General features: G+C 36.9%; 1 protein-coding gene across 1 annotated transcript in view; it reads right to left on the bottom strand.

Moving 5' to 3' along the window:
• Nucleotides 1-15,805, bottom strand: part of PTPRM (protein tyrosine phosphatase, receptor type, M) — a gene marked incomplete at its 5' end in the record, with an annotated part of 275,129 nt that extends 259,324 nt beyond the window's left edge. Inside the window, one exon of the mRNA XM_009083735.1 lies at nt 15,512-15,805. Coding sequence (XP_009081983.1) covers nt 15,512-15,805 — 294 coding nt within the window. The remainder of the gene's footprint in view (nt 1-15,511) is intronic.
• Nucleotides 15,806-20,030: the final 4,225 nt, after the last annotated feature.

Raw genomic sequence — 20,030 nt, 5'->3', positions numbered from 1 at the left:
ACAGCTGAGGGAGCTGGGGCTGTTTAGTCTGGAGAAAGGGATGCTCAGGGGGAACTTTATCTCTCACTGCAACTACCTTCTGCCATGTCTCAAGTAAAAGGGTAAGAGGAAATAGCCTTAAATTGTGCCAGGGAAGGTTCAGATTACGTGTTATTAAAAAAAAAAACCCTTAATAAACAATGTCTGAAAGAGAGGCTAGGCATTGGAATATGCTGTCCAAGGAGGTGGTGCATTCACCATCTCTGAAAGTGTTCAAGAGGAGTCTGGATGTGGCACTTGGGGCTATGATTAAAGGGCAGTTATGGTGGTGCCAGGTGGATGGTTGGACTAGATGATCTTGAAGGTCACTTTCAACCTTGATGATTCTGTGACTCTGTGAAATTTGACAAAGCAAGACCATCCAGACAACCTCTCCTCTTCCAGTAAGAACTATGTTAAAAATATAAAGCAAATATACCCAATCTTTCTGACAAACTGATAGAATTATTTTTAATTTCTTCTAGAACATGACACTCTGCCGGTAACTCTACACTATTGTCAGGTTATTCTTAAGCAGCACAAGCCTCTGGCATCTCTCACAGTATTTCAAATCAGTTGCATAAAATCCACAGAAACTGACTTCAGAATATGGTCTTTTTTATCTGGTATGGAAACTTCCTTGTTTATATTAGATGTTTGAACAACTTCTAACTCCACTGACATAATAAATAGTATCATCCTTGAAACAGCTATTGAAAGTGAGTAGAGTCAGTGTGTTATAGCTTAACCTTGGCAATGGCCCATCTAAAAATTAATGGATACAGTCTGAAAGATTAAGGAGTCATTTGTCTTCTCTATTCAGAATAAGAACACATTCTGCTCAGATTCAGAAAGTCAAAGCACCATCTCACATTGTAACACAGAACATAATCAACAATGTTCTAAAAGTGAAGGTTTAAATAAGATCTTATTGCAGGAACATCACTGATTTTATTCCTTCATCAATGGATATTAGGATTGACACTATCACTGTTCCAACAGCCCAGGCAGGTCTTTACATATTTTATAGGAGCAACTAATCTTTACTTCATCCTAGAATGTTTTATTTTTATCTCCAAAGAGACTTGTGGGTACTTATAAAGATGCAGGAGGTTACTCTCCCCAGACGAATCAGTGGAAACATAATTAAATTTTAAACACTAATTTAAAATAGGAAATAGATATATAAAAGGTTTCATTTATAAGATAAGTAAGAACGTTTTGTTTGAGTCCTGCTCTGAATCAATCTTTTTCAAAGCCTGTCCTTCCGTGCAGACCACACAAGTTACCTAAGATACACACTGAGCAGCATGAGCACGGTGCCTGATAGCATGCATAAAAGCTGCAGGCAATTCTCAATTAGGAACCCATACTTCTATTGAATCTCAGAAAATAGGTTTCTGAGAGTTGCATTTATTGTTTCCATAGGCACTAAGCTGTCTAAGGAACCACAGCATTTCCTTAAATTACTCACAGCAATTCTGGGACAAAATCAACAGAAAGTTTCTTATGAAAATATTGACAAAACCTTTCCGAGTTTGATCATAGGAGGCAAAATTAGTCAAGTCTTACTGGCTGATATTTACTTTCTCCAAAATAAAGCAACCTGAAATAACAGCATGATGGCAAGTCAATTATACAGCATAATCAGATTGCTTATTAGTACCTTGAAAACAAACATTTCTTTGCTTCTGTGATTACTCCCAATAAGTACCACAGACTTGCTTCAGAATTTATTTTTCATCAATAGATCATTATTAGTTAGAACCAAAATCTACTGTTATTTCAATTATTGCTTTATCAACTGTGCTTTTCAGCATTACGCCTACATAACTGGGGTTTTTTTACAAGGTTTACACATGAAATGCTGCCCAAAACTGCTGTCAAACATGATGAATAAAATGGTAAAGTTAATGAGAATGAGGAAAGAGGGTTTTCTCCATGGATATAAGCAAAAGAAAATGCTTGAAATCACAAAAAAAATCCAGGCCCAGGTTGGACTGGATGAGCTTCAGTCAAAGCAAAAGCTTAACTTTTACCAAAAGAAAGGACTCAAGGTCTCCTGAACCTCATCTAGACTGTTTCTATCTGAAATATGCTTACTCCTTCCTCACTTCCCTCCTCAATAGGAGACAGATTCCACATTCATTTTTGCTCTTCCATCCATCACAAAAAGCTACTCTGCTTTTTGACCTTTTTGTTTCTCTGTAGATGAGTTAGGATATGTCTCTAACATGTGCCAGCTCTTACAAGTCTTAAACTCTGAGCAGGTAAAGACTTACAGACCCATGATAGTTTCTGCATCTTCCTACAGGTTGTCTCATTCAACCCTATGTTGCTGCACATTTCAGCTTTTGTTTTTCACTGGAAAAAGTGATTCCCTTTATAATTTCAATGACTAGTTTTCAGCTTTTGCTGAGAAGGAGTTTGAAAGTAGTTTATCCATTGTTACATGTCTCTCCACCATCATATAATAGTTCCACCATCCCTTCAGGGGAAGAAATAATCTTGTGCAAAAAAAACATTAAGAAAAAACAAATTTGTTACCTGTGCTCATAAAGTAAACCTAGATGTATGAGTTGTAAATCTGAAAAATAAATAAGTCATCATCTATATACAATCTAGAGAACTTAATAAAAATTTGCTCTGAACAGTTGCTATACTAGATGCAAGCTATCCCCTATGAAGACATAATTAAATGCTTATGTGGATCTGTGATTTACTCATCTTCATAGAATTCTCTTAAGGTTATCTTTCTCTTCATGCATCCTTAAGACATTGAGAAGGCAGAGCACTCTCCTGCTCTGCTACTTCAGCATTTCAACCTGTCAAATCAACTGACATTGGATTATAGTTGTTACAGAAGACATCTAGGGCCATGCCACTTAAAACTTCTCAATAACAGAAGACAGCTGAAACTCTTTTAAGGAAAAAAACTCTTGTCTGATCCACTACAGATATGTGCATCTATAAAGCTCCAAAAGCATAATAAAACCGTAACATGTTATCTAATTGCAAATCATACAGTTTTAACAATCACTGCATAAATCAGTTTGTGGAGATTAAAGCCTGTTTTCTGGATGAAAAGAATGTGACACACAAACTGGCCTCAGCAGCTTGCAGTAACATTCAGGAAGGAGCTACTGCAGAGCATGAAAATGAATGGAGAAGAGCACTTCTCTGGCAGATTTAAAGATATTAACACTGACTGCTTTCACAAGCAATGATCTGTAAGTGAAAAGATTAACAGTAAAGTCGTAGTACACAAAGAAGTAAATAATAACTTTGAATCTTAGCACATAGTCTCTGAAAGTTATCAGTATGAAAATAACCTATTTTCAAGTCAGTTGTTTTAGGAACTCAGTACAATATTGTACACTAACCCCTTAGCCAAGATTGTGTCACTGTAACACAGACTAAAATAAATTCATTTTGGAAGATTCATGCCAAGCTATGCTGCGATGTTATCAGGGTAGAAACAGATTCATTGTTTCAACAGACTCACAGGTAAGATGAAAGGCATTTTTACTTAGTAGACAGTCCGACTTCTCTGCGTATGTAAGAATCGTATTTTGAGATTAATGGCATATACACTTTGTTTAAATAATGAACAGATAGTACAGTAAGAGGAATCAGTGCACATTTAGACTTGTATCTAATTAAGAGTGATAACAAAAGCATATACAATACTTTGTAAATATGCAGCTCAAATGAGTGTATGGAAGAAGAATCACTTATCATTAAATAAGAGTGGTTCTGAGCTTAGCTGTTGCCTGTAAAAATTGAGTGCCCAAACTTTTAAAAATCCTAGTGTTTATTGGCATTCCCTTTGAAAGACTAGGCAGAAATGAACAGGGTAGCCTCGTAACGGTTTTATTCATTTTCTTTGGAACTCCAGTATGGAAAAGTAAAGGGTCCTTGTCAGTCAATAACCGGAAAGTTTGGAAATCAGAATATGTTGTCGCTCCTTGTATCAGAAACAACTCTGTTTAAGACTAAACAGAATCTTGATAAGATGGCCTCAGAAAGATCCTACTTCTTCATGAACAGTCTGAGGTATAGACTGAGACAAAGTTAATGTTAATGAAGAAGAGTCTGAGCCCTATCTGCATAATATTACACTGAATTACTGAAAGACTTGATTCAACCACCAGAATTTTCCATCTCCTTTTACAGTAAGTGAAAAAAAATAAAGAATTTTTAGTTTCTTTTTAAAACAACTAACAATGCAATGCTGTTTGTCAGTGAAAGGCTTTTTGACAAAAGAAATGCTTTCATTGATTATCCTGAATTATAAATTATAGCTCTCTAATTCATTCTTTTATAAATGAATACTCTTCACAATCTAGCCTCATATGTCAGACAAAAAAGATGAAACTTTTATAATGGAAATTTAATTATAGTACAATTTTTGCCAGTTGTCATTCCAAAGTCATCTATAATTATGCTCAGGTCATTAAAAGTTATTTTTTTCATTTACTTGGCCAAACATGTCAGTTACACATTGGTTCAACCTCTCAAATTCAACACCATACAACAGTAATTAAGTAAATTATTGATATTTTTTATTCTTTTTTTTCTCTAGCTAATTGCAAACAGAATATCTGCAGAAACAGTCAAAACAAAGAACAACTGACAGGCAATTTGATTTTTGTTTCCAAAGAACATAATTTTTTAGAAATGAAAAGGCACTTCTGCATGTCCAGAGTAAACACTTATTATTGCCTTTTTGCTTTACATGCATTTTCCCATATGTATAATTCTGAAATGTAACAGTCCAATATAAACATCATTTTCTCCTGCAAAATTTCTGCACCAAAAGACGTTCAGAGAGCTTTTTGAATGTTCTGAATCATGATTTAATGAATAAAACTGAATTCTCCCTTTCCCAAAAGAAAACCACCTTCTCTCTTTCCAGGAAATGGATCAAGTTTAACAGAATGAGTAAGCATGAACTAAATTCAGTTGTTAATATATTTAAAATAATAACAAGGGATCTCCAATGATGGTATGTATATTCTGAATAATGGAAAATGCAGACATCAGAAGTATAAATTTGAAAACACAACTGTTATAAGCATTTTAGATGGCTGAGCATATTGACATGCAGGAGGCCTAAATCATTAATTTCACTGGTAGTTTTATTTTAATCTCTGTTGTTTTTCTTTTAATACAGTACCTCTTGAGTGCTTTTCAATTTAATTTCTTGTTTCTTTTTAGACATTTAAGTAAATATTTACTTCCTCAATGCACTCATAGTCAAACGTTTTATTTTCTTTGGGCCAGAATTCATTCAGCCATGCAGGCACAGAACAGCAAAAAAAAAAGGTATAGAACAGCTTCCCTCTCTCAGGTATTTGTTGCCTATAAAAGCCTGGAAGAATCTCAGTTTCACAGATGCCTCTCCCTTTCTAACCAACACACTCAGGAATAATTAAACAAAACAAAACTATTCCTTTACATCTAGAGAAGCTGAGGTCTAGTGTCTTTAAACTGTCTCAATTTTATTTTTTTGTAGTTGTAACAGAAACGCGACGCACACCTGTTCACCAGGAGAGATTCTCGGACTGCAGAACAGCATCACCTATTTACAGCACTGCAGCAATCTAGCACATTGAAGAGAGAGAATTTTTTCTTCTCCGAATTCAGGATATTTCTTCACCAGGATCTACCCTGATTTCAGATCTCAAACTAGACACATCATCTACAGTCTAGGCTAGAAAGTTGTAATTGCACTTTATGGCAAAAGTAGTACCAGAAAAGCCAGCTCTCACAGCACCAGCTCTTCTTCTTGGGAACCTTCAGGAGGTTGGACTGGATTCTGCATACGACCACATTTATAAAACAAACAGGTTTGCAAAGCCAAATTGCCTCACAAGAACTGAAAAAAAAGAATATAAGCACCTGAGTGGTGTCATTGTTGATATTCCTTTCAAGTGAGGTAAAATGAGTACACCAATCATTCTACAAACCTTTGGTTTTGCTTTTTTGGAAAACATTTGAAAAAAAAAACCCTAACTACTAAAAGGTTTGAAACGTAAGTATCTTGGTGTTTCGACATAATTCCTGGATGTTGCATGTTTCACAGATGCAACCAACAGAATTGTGCAGTTTTGTGTTTTTACAGCTGGGCAAAGCTGCTGAACAAGACAGTACACGGTCTAACAGTCTCAAACAAAAGAGTCAGCCTTAAAATAACAAAACCAAGAAGCATGCCTGTCTGTTCATCCATTTCCATCTTTCAATGCCCTTTTTGACCACTGGCAAATTTTACCCAAATAACTTGTTTAAAATTTACACTAATTTGACATAGTCTTGCCAGAATTTAATTCCAGAATATGAGAGTCAAACCAGTGCCTTCATTCAGGAGGCTCAGGGCAGACAAGCAGAAGTCTAACATCAAATGCTCCATTTGTCAGCAGATTCGTGGTTAATTGGGTGCTGCCTCTTGGCTTGCAGGTCTGTCATAAAGGAAAATGGGATTACACTCATAAGGCAGTGATATTTAATAGACAAATCTTTCAGAAATTAGGCTTCTGTTGTCTATGGGACATCTTATTTTCCTGACTCCTAAAGCAGATGGCTCAGAAGTTTATGCAACCATTTTGGTTTTTTTATTACACATCCTGTTCTTTAGAGCCTAAATCCCCTTTGGTCATAGGGGTGATATGCTCATACACATATACGAAGGAAAAAGAAATCTGGATGTATGTGTGCATGCACATGTGTCTGTCTCCAAACATACACAACCTCAGGCATGCTCAGTTATTGACTCTTTTGGACAGAAATTGAAGTAAATATACTTTGGCCACTTCAAATGTATAAACGATTTTGCTTTGGTTTTGAGTAAGACCTTCTCCATTGACTGAGTTAGAGGAAAAGCCATGCTTTCCCGTGTCATTTCCTAATGTTTTTGCCAAAGGATCACTATCATTAATGATGAAGTGAAGTTTGCTTATGTGATTCTGCCTTCCAGTTATAACTGTGTGTGAAAACTGAAACAGCTGATGTAAAAGTTGGCCTCAGATGAGAGGAGAAAGTGCTCAGCAGAAAGTTCAAGCTACCAATGAAACTTCATAGGAAAAGCACCTATAGCCAAAACATAGCTTCCCTCTGTTACTGCTAATGACTTTTAGTAATAGAGTACCAATGCATTTATTTAAATCTGCAGAAACAATACTTCTGAAAAGAGATTCAAAGCATTCATGAAACTGTTCAAATTCAGTTTGTTCAAAACAGTAATACCAAGGAATGCCCTATCAGTATTTTTCAGAAGTATATCTACCTTAGCACTTCTCTTAAAGGTACCCACATACCAGTCTTTGTTTATAACCAGTACACTCCCAACTTGCTGGGTGTTTTTCACTCTGTAACAAGAAATTCTTCCTGAATCAAAGCTGGGCAGAATAATTATTTGAATGTGTGTTTTTTGGGCTTAACCTTATAATTAATAAGAAACTGCAACAAATCTGGAAATAAAGATATGACACCGGAGAAATCATATGATCTACTTTTTCTCAAGGATCATTATGTTTTCTTCATATTCCCTCTACCTGGCAGATGTGAAATTAATAGTTTTGCCCCTCAGGTTTGCTCTAAGTTGGTGAAGGTTCATTTGTCTCAAAGAGCAGGTTAATTTCTTCCTCTGCAAATGTTTTGAAATGGGAATCTAATAAAATGAAGAACTAAGTCTCCATTTATATGACTGCTTTTCACACCACCGAAGACAGTCCTTCCTGACAGCTCTTTTTACACATACTCAGTTTTCAACCCGATATTAATCCAGCTATAACTGTCAGGAGAGAATCCCAAATGCTTCTTAACTGTAATGTGGAGCTCCTCAAACCAAACCCACTTCAGTCAGGTTTCATACTCTGTGCTCTTATCATCACTAGAATGTGTCTATTTCCTTATGTACTTCAGCACATGAGTCAGAGAGAGGGCCAATAGACCTACATATTCACAGTTTTTCTGTCCTCTTTTTAACTTCCCCTTCAGGTGGTAGTGAGGGAAAATGTCCTGTTTCTCCAATGAGATCACTGTGTGTTGTAACTAACCCAAAAATATGTATTTATGGACTGATGGAGACACAAAAGTGCAGGTATTAGTAATTTCTACGTAACAGCAGCTTGCTTGGCTGATGATATTAGAAAAAGTATTTGTGCTTACAGGATGAATATTCTCTGAATGGAGAACCAACTATTATTTCACCTGCAAAGGAAAGACACACTTGGAATGAAAGGGCAAACACCCTAACAATGTTTTATTTTCTAAAAGAAAATGTTCATTTTTTCCTATCATTAGCAACCAAAAATCTGAAGAAGCATCCAGAATGATGTGGTGGAACTCAAACTTTGGTCTGAGATAATGTCTTTCCATTACACTGTACCTCACTGTTCATACAGCCTTTGGGAAGGACAGGTATACTGTGGACAGATGATGATACATCCCTGCTTATGAAAGCCGAGTCCAGGAGAATTTAACAGACACCACGGTCACAACTCCTCTTCCCTGACTTTGACAGAAATTTGGAATCACAGAATGGCTGAGGTAGAAAGGGTTTGGTCCATTTGGTCCAACAATGCCCTACACCACCCTTGCTCAACCAGGGCCAACTAGAGCAGGCTGCTTAGTATGATACCCATATAACTTTTGAGTATCTCCACTGCTCTCACCTCACCTACCAAACCATTTCAACACAGAAGGTTATCAGGTTCATGAGGCATGACTTCCCCTCTGTGAATTCATGCTGACTTCTCCTGCTCATGTTTTTGTCCTTTGTATGCCTGAAAATGGTTTCCAAGATTGGTTGTTTCATTACCTTCCCAGTGATTATGGTGAGGCTGTTCAGCCTGTAGTTCCTTGGGTCTTCCTTTTTGCCCTTCCTGAAGATAGGAGTGGCATTTGTTACAGTTGCCCTGTCATTAACTATCTTTTTTTATTTTTTCCTTGCAGGGACTTAAACGACTTCCAGAGGGGAATTTTAGACAAAGAGCAGGAGAACTGGATTGAAAAAGAATTTTTAATGGGAGGAATTCAGATTATTTGGGGTTTTTCTTGAACAAGGATTTCCAGTAAGACAAGGGAAGGCTGTTCTGTAAGACAGCATCAAACAAATCATCTCTCTAAGGAACAGCTTGGGTGCTTATTTCCAGACAAGTGGCTGCCAAAGAAGAACTTTCATATACTAGTCACAGCTGAACACCACTTGTGTTTTCTTCCGGGCCCCTTCCAAGAAGATGCTTTTTATTCCTAATCAGAAGTAAGTTTCCTAATCAGAAGTCAGTGACACAAAGACATGGACATGTATTTCACTGTGCAGCATTTTCTTGGAATTATATTAAAATGTATCAGTTTACCTTCTGAACATCCAAAGCTGCAATTCACCTGCTAAACTGCAGAAAATTCAGTGCTAGCTTTTACCCTTATGAGGAAGTGGACCTTATATAAGATTCAAGCATTAGAAGGGCATTAAGAGAAAGGACAACACAGTAGGAACTTACTTTCACAGTAAAACCATAAATGAAATACAAGTTCTGATAAATCAATGCAACTTCTTCCTAAAGTTTATAACAGTTTCAGGCTAGGGATGGTGACTTTAGAAATATCATTGAACTTTTCCATGGAAAATAAAATGGTGCAACATCTGCAACCCTCCTCCTCAGGGTTCAGGTGTCTGTGACCTGAGGTCTGGCTCTAATACAACACAGCTGCCAAACCCTGCTTCAAACTTCTGAGAAAATTGCGAAGCTCTGAGAAAGAGCTGTGGAAAAGAACCTGCAGTACAGCTTCAAGTTGACATTTTCTTATGATCACAAAACAAAGCAATGTTAAGACTTTGTTATACGCCTGAAACAACCTGAACCTCTTCACAGGCAGTCCCCCAAGGTACAGTAACGAGAAGGAATAACTTAATTCCCAGTGACACTAAGATCCTTCCTCTTTTCTTGAGCCAAAAAGGTCAAAAGATCCAAAGAGGACTTCAAGGACAGAGAAAGGCAGGTGTCATTTCAACCTAGAGAATTTCTTAGGAAGGAAGTCATCTTTCCTAGTAGTGACACAGAACAGGGAAGGGGGCATGGAAATAAGCCAGGCTAAGGCATGAACACTGATAAAGGGAGAGGCTAACTACAGAATTAATGACAAAAGAAGATGGGAGGATGGAAAACTGGGAAGGCCAACTGCAGAAGTGCCTTTGTATTCTGAATGTTGTACACTGGTGGCTGCAGACTGTCCATCTTGCAGGACCTGGCAAGCGCTCCACGTCATGGGGCAGGAGGAAAGTGGTGGCATGGAATACCATCTAGCATAGCTGAGTACATTGAATTTGTATGCAGGATTCAAGACAGTTGCTGGTCTCTACCATCTGCCTAAAGACACTTCTGTCTCTTGCAATCTAATGCAGGTCTTAATTGATCAGACAGAAAAGGATTATCATTCCATGAGTGTATTCTGGCACATGTAGATTTTTTTGCGATGCTAGTGGATGCCAGTGGGCTCACAGAACTAGTGAAGTAATTTTGACACCTTGGAAGATTATCCAGCTGATGCCAAAGCAGTGAGGAAAATGAGTAAAAAGAAAAACAATATTATTCAAGAATGAAGATTTAAAGAGCTCCTCTGCTTAGTTCCTCCAGATTGTAACAAGCCTTCTAGGAGTAACAGACATTTTACAACTAACCTGCAGCAGGGTTTCAAGAGCTCAGTTGTACTGGGAGTAACAACTTTCCTCCTAACAAGATCAGGTGATGGGGGAGAAGAGACAGCAAAATCAACTATGCTAATTAAAACATTCCTGTTACTTCTTTGAATGAAAATTATCGGTTAAATTGACAGTGACTGTTTTTGCAAATACTTTAGGTCGATAATTGTGTCTTAACAAAAAGAAGTACAGTTCTGAATTTTAAAAAACCCACCGTTTGGGGATAATCCATCAGAAGTTTCTCTCATGGCAGTCTTTTTATTTATTTTTTGCTTTCTTAAATTTCAGTAGAGTTTACTGTTTCAGGAAATGAAAATATGCTAATTTTATAGAATTATTCCAAATGTCACAGTGAAAAAGAAACATGATAAAAAAAGGCAACGATTTTCCCCAGGGGGCCTTAAAAATCCCCTCCCTTAGCAGGAGAGAGGATTTTATTTTACCTTTTCTTCCACAGATAGCCGTCTTTAAGCTGTATCTGTTCAGCAGCAGATTCAAGGAACAACACTGCTTTGAAATTCATTTTAATAATAGTAAAGGAGCAGGAGAAGGAAAAGGAGTCCATTTAGCAGTTTTGGATTTTTCAGGAGTGTTATGACTGGGGTACTGTCTCACCACCAGAGTGAAGGGACACATACTGGATCAAGACTTGCATCACGCAATGCATTTCAGAGATGAAACATGCTGAACAGCACTGAAATAAATAATTATACCCACAGAAATATTGATATAGATGAGAAGAAACTACAAAACACAGTTTAGCTTATCAGTCCTTCAACATTCCTACTTAAATTTTACTATGGACAGTCCTACTGGTTTCGGGTCAGACTGGGTCTCAACAGGAACTGTACTGATTGGACAAGGAAGAACATCTTCAAAGTGAAAGGGAGTAGGTTTAGATTTAGATGTTAGGAAGAAATTCTTTACTGTGCGGGTGGTGAAGCACTGGAACAGGTAGCCTAGAGAAGCTGTGGGTGCCCCAGTCCTGTAAGTGTTCAAGGCCAGGTTGGATGAGGTGTTGAGCAACCTCGGCTAGTGGGAGGTGTCCCTACTAGGGGGTTGGAACTAGATGATCCTTATGGTCCCTTCCAACCAAAGCATTCCATGCTCTATGATTCAGAGAAGATTTGATCCTGGACTTTTTCAGACACATAGTTTGTTTCAGTAAAATAACTGAGATAACAGGGGTTTTTTTTAATAACTACTGATTTTCAGGTCCTCAAATGTCTTACATCCCACATGGCAGAGCCACTCTAAGTACTGCTCTGTGCTTACATACAAGGTGATTTCTTTGGTTCAAACACCTATGCAGCTATTTCACTGCAAGCAATGGCTCACTCTGCTCTCTGTAGCAGTGACTGGCATTACAAACCTCACACCTGGCTAACAGTCTTGCTCCACAGATGAAGGTGTCCGAAGTGTGAAGCATTCTGACTGTGGGTGACTACTCTGGAATTCTTATTTTACAGATTGTTTTATTCCAGACTGAAAATGTACATCCAAGTAATTTGAGACAAGCCATATAATGGAAATGTCCTGTCATGCATCTATTTCCCAATGAATTTTCTTCTCATCTCCCCCTGTCCCCATTTTATTTTAAATAGCAGCAGTCTTCTAGGCTCATAACACCACATGAGACGGATATGGGAAGAGGGAGCTTTGAGCACAGAAAGTAGTGATTCAAATTCCAGACAACCTGGGAAGGCCTCTATTTCACACTTTTAAATGAGAAAACACCTTTTTTTCTGACTCTAATGTGGTTCACAGTGACCAAAATCCATTAAACTCCTCTTTTTCAAACCAGAACTCCATGTTCTAGGTTAAATCCCATCCAGACCTGAATGCAATTCTTCAGCCTTCCTGAACATTACACTGAAACATTACATTTACAACTCACATTTACATTGTATTTCATCAAAAGGAAGCAAAGCACATTCTGAAGTAGTAACTGCTCCACTGAGTGTGATGCAACCAAATCAGGAGAGATTTTTCCTTTGCATTCTAATTATAGATGCCTTTATTTAGGAAAGTAACAGATAAGACTTGTCTATTACAAGCCTCTGAAATCTCATTTTGGTAAAATGAAAACATATTTCAAATGCTTTGGAGAACTATTAAGATTATTGAATGCCTAGCATACTGCTTCAAGTCTCCAAGTGGTTTGCTATCTTCCCCTAGGGAACAGGCAAGCAGCATACAATTATCACAGTAATTAAAAAGGTGCAATGATTCTTCTCTTAAAGACTCCTGTTTTATTAATTCTATGGTATGCTTTGGAGACTGGCATTATTTTACTCCTAGCCAGCTTAATTATACCGTCATTAGTTTATCAGCATCTCTTTTTAAACCCTTGGGCGAGTTATTAGCATGTCACTTGCTAACAGTTAACCAATAACCACTACACCTTCAAAGCAGGATCTTCTGCTATTAAAAAAAGCCAATTTGTAGAGACAGATTTAATGTCATCATTCAATTTACATTTTTTCAGTCAGCCATCAGTTTATGCTTTTAATTTAAGAAGGTTACTGTTTAGCTTAATGAAAAGACAAATAATTCTGATGTATTACAAGACGTTACCAGGTAATAAAATGCTTCCTGTACATAGTGGTTTATGAGACTGAATGCATGTTTTAATACTCAACAGTATGTACCACTGAAAAGATTAGAAAGCATATGATGTTCTTAAATATAACTAAAATTCAGGATTTCACTTTCTACTAGGTCTGACTGAGATGGAGTTAATCACCTTCATAGCAGTCTGTGTGGTGCTGTGTTTTGGATTTGTGACTAAAATAAGGCTGATAACAAACCAGTGTTTTACATGTGCTTGCTCGGCCTCAAGGCTTTCTTTTTCCTGCTCTGCCCCTCCCCAGCAAGTATACTGGAGGTGCACAAGAAGCTGGGAGGGGACACAGCAGGGACTGCTGACTCCACCTGACCAAAGGGATGTTCCATATCATATGATCACAGCCAGAAATGAAAGCTCAAGGAAAGGAGGAGGAAGGAGGGATGTTAATTGTTACAGTGTTTGTCTTGTCAAGAAACCAGTAAGTGTGCCAAGGCACTACTTCCCAGGAATTGACTAAACATCTGCCTGCTGATGGGAAACAGTGAATAAATTTCCTATTTTGCCTTCCTTGCAAGTGCATCTTTTGCTTCACCTGTTAAACCATCCTCATCTCAACCCATGACTCTTCTTGCCTTCCTTCTATTTTCTCCCTGCCCCACGGCAGAGGTGATGGGGTGAGCAGCTGGATGAGTACTTGGCTGCTGACTGGTGTCAACCCAGCACACTCTCTAACCCTTTGGTACAGACAGGCTCACTTACATAGCACCCAGTATTGCATTAACTCATCATATAAGGAGATGATCAAACTATTAGAAAAAGTGGTTTAATTTTAAAATAACTTAAGTACCTGCATACTAAACTCATACTTACTTTGTCTAGACAGATATTTTACATTATTATGAAAGGCACAGTGACCCAGAAGCCCTCCTGAAGGGAATTGTAATTAACTTTTATGCTTCACTTTTGACTAAGCTGAAGTTATCTTAGTGTAGTTGAGAAAATCTTGTAAATAATAAATACTTAACTGTTATTAGAACTTAATGGACTACTTTTGGCATTTTTCAATAAATACTTTGCAGTAAAAAGCCCAAAATAATATCACAGAGTTAGTACTTGTATAAGCTTGCATCTTCAAAAGAACACTGGCATTCTGACAGCAATTATATTTCATTTTGTGCTAGAATGAACTGCAATGCTATTTAGACACTGACAGGTGGCCAGGTGACTTAACAAAATGTAACTTTACTTTCATATGCAATGGAAATACATCTTACTTCTGTTGAAGTATGTAATTTTTTCCTGTTAAAAAGAAAAATAACATCAAACCATTCTTTAAAAGACTAGGAACAATATGCTAACATCACTAGCTTGCTCCCATTTCCTCTAGGTACACTCCTGACTATCTTCTATGAACTTTACGGAGGCATAAAGAAGATTTGAAATACTGGGTGAAAATATTAACGACTAAAAAAATTCAGGTCACAGTATCCTCTATTATTTTCTGAGCAGCTGAATCCCAAACTAATATCACTGCCACTCCTACTGAAAATTATTGTACAATTGCTTTTGTATAATAGGTCTACTTTGTATGTTTTTACACTCAGAGGTCAGCTCTATTAATTAAAACATCCAAAACAAGAGCCAAGACTGCTACAAAGCACAAGAAATTACACTATCTCATTTAATAAAAGACATGCTGTCAGTCACTCAAGAAAGCAGTTCTTTGCTAAACCTCATCTGCTAACTGAGACTTAACAGTGAATGAATTTGCTGTTACACAGAATATCATTCCACTTTATCTACAAGTTTGATGTAACTGACATTGAAAAAAGGAAAACAGCAACTTTAACCAAAACAAACAAAATTTTAACCAAGCTTCAGATCTAGCCAGGAAAAAAAAAAGAAACAAAAATGATGAAGTAACCTGAAACCCAAACATATACTAGAAAGAGAGGGGTGTAATGAAATGGAGAGAGCTCAGTTCATACCAGATAGTAAAGCATGCCCAGTTGTGATTTAATCTACAATCTACAGCGGCAGCGAAGGCTGGTTTTAAGGCCATCATAGTTGGCAAATGCTAATAGCTTATACTTAAAAGCATTCAGTCTTAATTCTTGCAGCCTGCTGGTTTAAGGTAGACAGTAAAAACTGCTGGTGAAATAACTTACCTTTACAGCCCTAGAAAGATGCTTACAACTTTCCTATAATTTTTGGGTACTCACCAGCACATTTTGTTCTTGTTTTGAGAGCTGGGCCGGGAGATCCAGTTCCTCCTTCACCTGGTCTTGTAAGCAATACACTGATTTCATATTCTGTATCAGGATCCAGGTGCCCAATCTTATAGCTTGTGGAGTCCACAGGTTGTATGTCATACCAGCTTCCACTTGAAGTTCGATACTCAACTTCTCTTTGAATAATGGGCCCATCCCCATTGATGGAATTGGCATTCAACTGTATCCACAGGTAAGTTGCACCAACTGAGGACAGCTGAGGTGGAGCAATGGGAACTGGTGGCTCTGAAACAAAGTAAGTTACAACAACAAGAAATTATTATACTGGCTTTTTACTGCTTCTAAAACATTCAAATAAGCAATGGGGTTTGTACTACATTAAAGCTGAAGATTAGATAAAAATATGGTTATGAAGAAATCACCACTATGGATTGACTTATTTTCAATAAACTGCAATATGTGAACTCTTTTGCTTATGCATTTTGAGATTTTAACATGAATCTTTTGGTTTATACCACTGTGGAGGAATGGCTATGCGAAAAGAGACATGATTTCCTTGAAGCTGACAACCCAGCTTGTAGTGTGGTGTAAGGCCTGCAGCGGCTGTGGCTTAGCCTTGAACTGCTGATAAGGAGCGAGCTCTGCCTGGCAGAGCTGGCTCTGACCGGCTCTGAGTCCAGTGTCAACAAGCTCCCTGGTATTCCTGAAAACATCCTGGAATGTGGACAGACACCTGCTTGCTCCAATCATAAGTTTAACCTGGACACTGGGACAAGGGCAATAAACCAATCATGTATCCGCTGCGCTCGCGTACTCTGGGTAAATGTCTATATATATGTTGTAAGTACTAAGAATGGAGGAGAACGACCATACTCATATTGAGACTCATCGTTACTCCAGGTCCGGATCCCACTCCAACATACCACATAACATCAAACCAGGTGCAAACGGAATTCAAATCACTGGACATTACATGGTAACTTAACTTCCAATTTAAAAAGAAAGATAATCTCAGGTTTTCTTATCAAAATACAGTTCTTACTGAATGTAAATATTAATCCTACTCAAAACTAACATTTCTAAGCTAAAATTGATATTGTAGTCTCTCCTTAGACATAACCAGAACATTTCTTTCTGCATGAAAGCAAAATGAGACTTTTATTCATTATTTTTCTTGTAGTTAACTATGGGGCTTCATATTTTCCAACTTCTGTCTAAGAAGAATAACTACAGTTATTTTTCAAGACCTATACCCTGGTTAAAATGAAAGAACTTCTTAATGAAAGGTGGAGGATTTCTTGAGCTTTTACTAGGATTCTGATTCTACTTCAGTTAATGGTTTACTTTCACTAAGTACCACACAGTAGCAGTACTCTCTATCACAGAGGAAGCATGTATGTGATATCCTGATAGTCTAGATTCTAAATTTTAAGAGCGATCAAAATTTTAAAACCACTTTTATTTATCATATGATGGGCACCTCATTTTAAATTAGACTGCAGAAGTAATTTGAAGACAACATTTCTTTTTAAAGTCAAATATTGAATTAATTTTTTTCCTATTGGTTAAATTACTCAGCTGCATCATGTATCACATCTACATAAAATTCACCTTCCCATTGGTTAAATATATTCAAGTAGAATGAAACCAGGCCACTGCAATAAGGCACTGTTTGATCCAATATTCTTAACATATCTATCAGCAAACACTACCACTTTCTTTAAGGCTACACAGAATATGTAATGAACACAGAACATCTGTCTTCCCTAAGCTGTAGATTCAGATTTATCCTCTTCTGCTAACCATTTCCCTGTGTGTTGAGATACAGGTAGTCAAACAGACAAGAAGCTGAATTTATATATTTCAGCATTTTCTCAAGGACTTCAAAGTCACAGTTAATGCAAAGAACATAAAAGAATCAAGCAAAAGGCAGAAAGGAACTCTGGAAATAAGTCAGTATTTCCTGAGAAATAGCAGAATTGCTATTTTAACAAACATGCAATTATCCTACAGGATCCTACCTTTTTGCATTTACAGAAAGTAACTCAGAGCACTAAGTACATTGAAGATTAGCTATACCTCAGATAGATGGTGTTTCTAATTAGCACTGTACCACTTGCATGCAAGCTTCGATCTGCGCAATCTGTTAGCAAATGCTGAAATATGACATTACAAAACAGCAAACACAGGCACCATCAATATAGAATTTCACCTTAAGAAAACCTCATTGATTACTATCATGAAGAACATGATAGAGGGGACAACAAACTGGAATGTATTCAAAGATATTTACTCATTATTACTAATTGTAATAGGCATAAAAATAGCTTAAGATACTGTGGTACATTCCAGTACATAAAGAATATTGTTTACATTTTCCAATCAGTAGGGAAAACACTGTTTTATGTCAGTAACACTATCTGGCAAACTGATGTCATCACTGGGTTAGAAACATACTGCAGTTTTATTGAAACTATTTCTATTCCTGAAGTATATAAACTATGGCTTCATACGGCGATAGCACGTCTAGAAACACTTCTGACTTGACTAAAAATGATTTAGCATCAATTTAAATCATTAGGCTGTTTTGTGAACCAAGACATGAAATGGAACTTTTATAAAGCATCCTAAGGCATTTACTTAGCCATGCTGAAAGAACAGTTAATTACTTTCAAGTTTCAAATGCTACTAAAGGCTGCTGAAGTGCCATTCAAAATGCAAACTCAGGAGTTAGGTCACTAAGGTTAGTGGTTACACCAATTCACTCCAAGTATTACAAGTACTTGAAATAGGCAGTATTTTATTGTATTTTTATACCTCAGGGCATATTTTTCATTTCTCTGTGACCACAATGCAAAAGGTTAATGCAAGCTGCATTATTTCAGCAAAGCCTGCATATACTGCAGTTTAATACTATTAACACAGTTTAATACTAAAAGTTGTCTTCTTACCAGGGATCAAGACTACATGAAATCAACCTTTCATTACAACTATGATGCTCATATTAAGTGACTGGTTAAAAACATGAGACTCTGTTAAGCAGATTCTTTAATACAAACAATACATTACCAAATGCATTGAGCCAATTTCATGACTGAAGCACAAAACTTATTCCTCTGTCTTATTAATTTACCCCTTATTTAGACAGAACAATTTAATTTTTTTAGGATACTGAGGAGTTTGAACCACTTAGTCAGATAAGTACCATACTGCAGCACTGCTGTCTGACACAAAAAGCAGTTTTACTGGTGGCCACTGGGGTAGTCTCAATTAAATACCATGCAAAATAATATCTTTATGAAATGGTACAATAGGCCTGAGATTTTACAGCTGTGTACATTCAAGGAAGGAATTTCAACTGACAGCAGAAACAAGTGTACAGCAGTGGTTCTTTAGTACAATGACTTAGCTTAAAGAAGAGTTCTTCCTTGCAGATATTTTGTGAAGCAAGTAAACAAAGCTGTTCAGTACTGTGAAACCCTTTAAATATAGGTTTTAAAAATCAAATACTGACTCAAAAATGAAGGAAAATTTATCCAGAATTTCAAATTTTATGCTTTTTAGACTTTGGACAGACATGTGACCTCTTCTTGTATCCTCTGACAAACAGTGATGGGCACAACCTTTTAAGGAAAGAAAATAGCGGCAACCTTACAAAGCCAGAGGTCTGTAGATGACAGCTTTAGGCAGATGCTCGAATGTCACCCTACATCAATGGGTCATTTATATTAAACATGAGAAAAAGCCAGTCTTTATGTAAAGGAGCAGCCCTTCTCTTACACAGAGGATAAAAACAGAAGTAGCCATACATGCATGTAAACTATTGATTCTTATGCACTTCTGTATTAATTGGAAACATACTTGAAATATCAACTCCTTCATTTAAACTGCTTTGTACTTAAATTATACAGAATTTCCAAAACATTTTCTACAACATCTTTACCTCTTTATGTCTAGCACTTCTTTTAAAATTTTAATTGAGGAGAAAGGCATCACACAGAGATGCTAGTGGAGACAATGCAAATCTCTAAGTGAGTTAAAGAAGACCAAAAAAATAGACATTTCTTCTCTGTTGCTCAGAACAGCTAACTTGAAAAATGACAAAAAATCCACCTCAATAGTAACAATAGCTGTTTTCGATTTTTCTTTTGAGTTGAGAGAGTGGGAGATGGAGCCATGCTACATTTGCAGGAGAACAGGGAAGAAATATTTATACTACAGGCTAGTTTTTCTTATTACATATTAACTGTTAGGAAGACAATGCCATGATATTCCCACATAATACTGTTCAGCACATCATGAGCAGGCAAAATGAAAAAATAAAGTAGCAGTCATCTTTGATGCTATGTCCACATTAATAGTGCCTTGATTACTATAAAAATAATAATTATATATTTAGTGTTGACAGCGACTGAACAGCTTTAAGAGCATTTTCTTCCGTTTTCCTCTTATTTATACATATATATTTTATATATATTTCTAGATATAAAAAAACCTCAGTATTATATAT

This window comes from Acanthisitta chloris, unplaced genomic scaffold, assembly GCF_000695815.1.
Source record: "Acanthisitta chloris isolate BGI_N310 unplaced genomic scaffold, ASM69581v1 scaffold420, whole genome shotgun sequence".
Lineage (NCBI taxonomy): Eukaryota > Metazoa > Chordata > Aves > Passeriformes > Acanthisittidae > Acanthisitta > Acanthisitta chloris.
The sequence above is the reverse complement of the archived record's forward strand: the minus strand, read 5'-3'. Positions and strand labels throughout refer to the sequence as shown.